Genomic DNA, 1285 nt, shown 5'->3' with positions numbered 1-1285 from the left:
ACTGGCTGAGGTTGCCCCTGAGAGGGTGACTGTCTCCCACCCTGCCCCAGGTCCCCATAAAACCCCCCAGCTGCTGAGTATGGGAGGTTGCTGTTGGGAGGGGCGGGAAACAGGTGAAGGCTTGCCCGTCCTTCACTCATCATGCTGGCAGTGGGACTCAGGGGATGACAGGTGTGAGACTAGGGAAACAGGACTTGCCTCTCATGATGGGATGTGTGCTTGTCCGAGGGCTGGGGAGGAAGCAGGGGGCTGGGGGAGGATCTGATTTTTGGCCACAGATTGAGAGGTCTGCCTGGCATGGGGCACTTGTACAAGGAAAGTTGGGGGCTCGGAGGGGTCTGGGTGGACAGCAACAGAAGGGTCTGGTTGCACTGAGGGGGGTCAGAGTCAGCAGATGTGGGGAGCAGGATGTTAGGGGCCCAGCAGGGATCACCGGCAGTGCCTGGTCAGGAGATCGTGGGAGCAATGGGGCCTGGCCAGGGATGAGCCTGGACAGAGACTCTTCCCTGCTCCCCAGGCCTGGGCTACGCCTCCATGGTGATCGTCTTCTACTGCAACACCTATTACATCATGGTGCTGGCCTGGGGCTTCTATTATCTGGTGAAGTCCTTCACCACCACGCTGCCCTGGGCCACGTGTGGCCACACGTGGAACACTCCCGATTGCGTGGAGATCTTCCGCCACGAAGACTGTGCCAATGCCACCATGGCCAACCTCACATGTGACCAGCTTGCTGACCGCCGGTCCCCGGTCATCGAGTTCTGGGAGTGAGTCAAAGCACCTCGGAGCCAGGCCTAGTCTGTCTCGCCTCCTGCACATAGCTTGTGTATGCGCATGTGTGTATGTGCATGCGCGCACAGGTACATGCACATGGGTGTGTCCCGGACCCTGCCCTGGAGGCATGCGACCAGGGATGCAGAGCAGGCTGTGCCTGCCCGCCTGGGGAGGGAAGCGGGAACTGCTGTTGGGCCTACTGGGGATGGCATGGCGCTGGGCTGCCTGGGGGTCTGGGCACACAGACTGCAGGGACCCCAGGCTGGGGACTTAACACAGGCCTCCCAGAAGCACCAGTAGGACCAGCTAGACTCAAGCGCTGCCAGAAGAGCAATGCCACCCAGGACTCTCCCAGTCTCTTGGCCTCTGCAGGCACAACTCTCACAGGCTTTCCTTCTCCAGGAACAAAGTCTTGCGGCTCTCTGAAGGGCTGGAGGTGCCAGGGGCCCTCAACTGGGAGGTGACCCTGTGTCTGCTGACCTGCTGGGTGCTGGTCTATTTCTGTGTCTGG

General features: G+C 60.8%; 1 protein-coding gene across 1 annotated transcript in view; it reads left to right on the top strand.

Moving 5' to 3' along the window:
- Window positions 1-41: 41 nt before the first annotated feature.
- Window positions 42-1285, top strand: part of LOC104994387 (sodium- and chloride-dependent creatine transporter 1-like) — a 3113-nt gene continuing 1869 nt past the window's right edge. The window contains exons 1-2 of the mRNA XM_010847926.1: window positions 42-767; window positions 1177-1279. Coding sequence (XP_010846228.1) covers window positions 535-767; window positions 1177-1279 — 336 coding nt within the window. The 5' untranslated portion in view covers window positions 42-534. The remainder of the gene's footprint in view (window positions 768-1176; window positions 1280-1285) is intronic.

This window comes from Bison bison, unplaced genomic scaffold (genome assembly GCF_000754665.1).
Source record: "Bison bison bison isolate TAMUID 2011002044 unplaced genomic scaffold, Bison_UMD1.0 scf7180017849858, whole genome shotgun sequence".
Classification (NCBI taxonomy): domain Eukaryota; kingdom Metazoa; phylum Chordata; class Mammalia; order Artiodactyla; family Bovidae; genus Bison; species Bison bison.
This window is presented reverse-complemented; position numbering and strand designations above follow the sequence as displayed.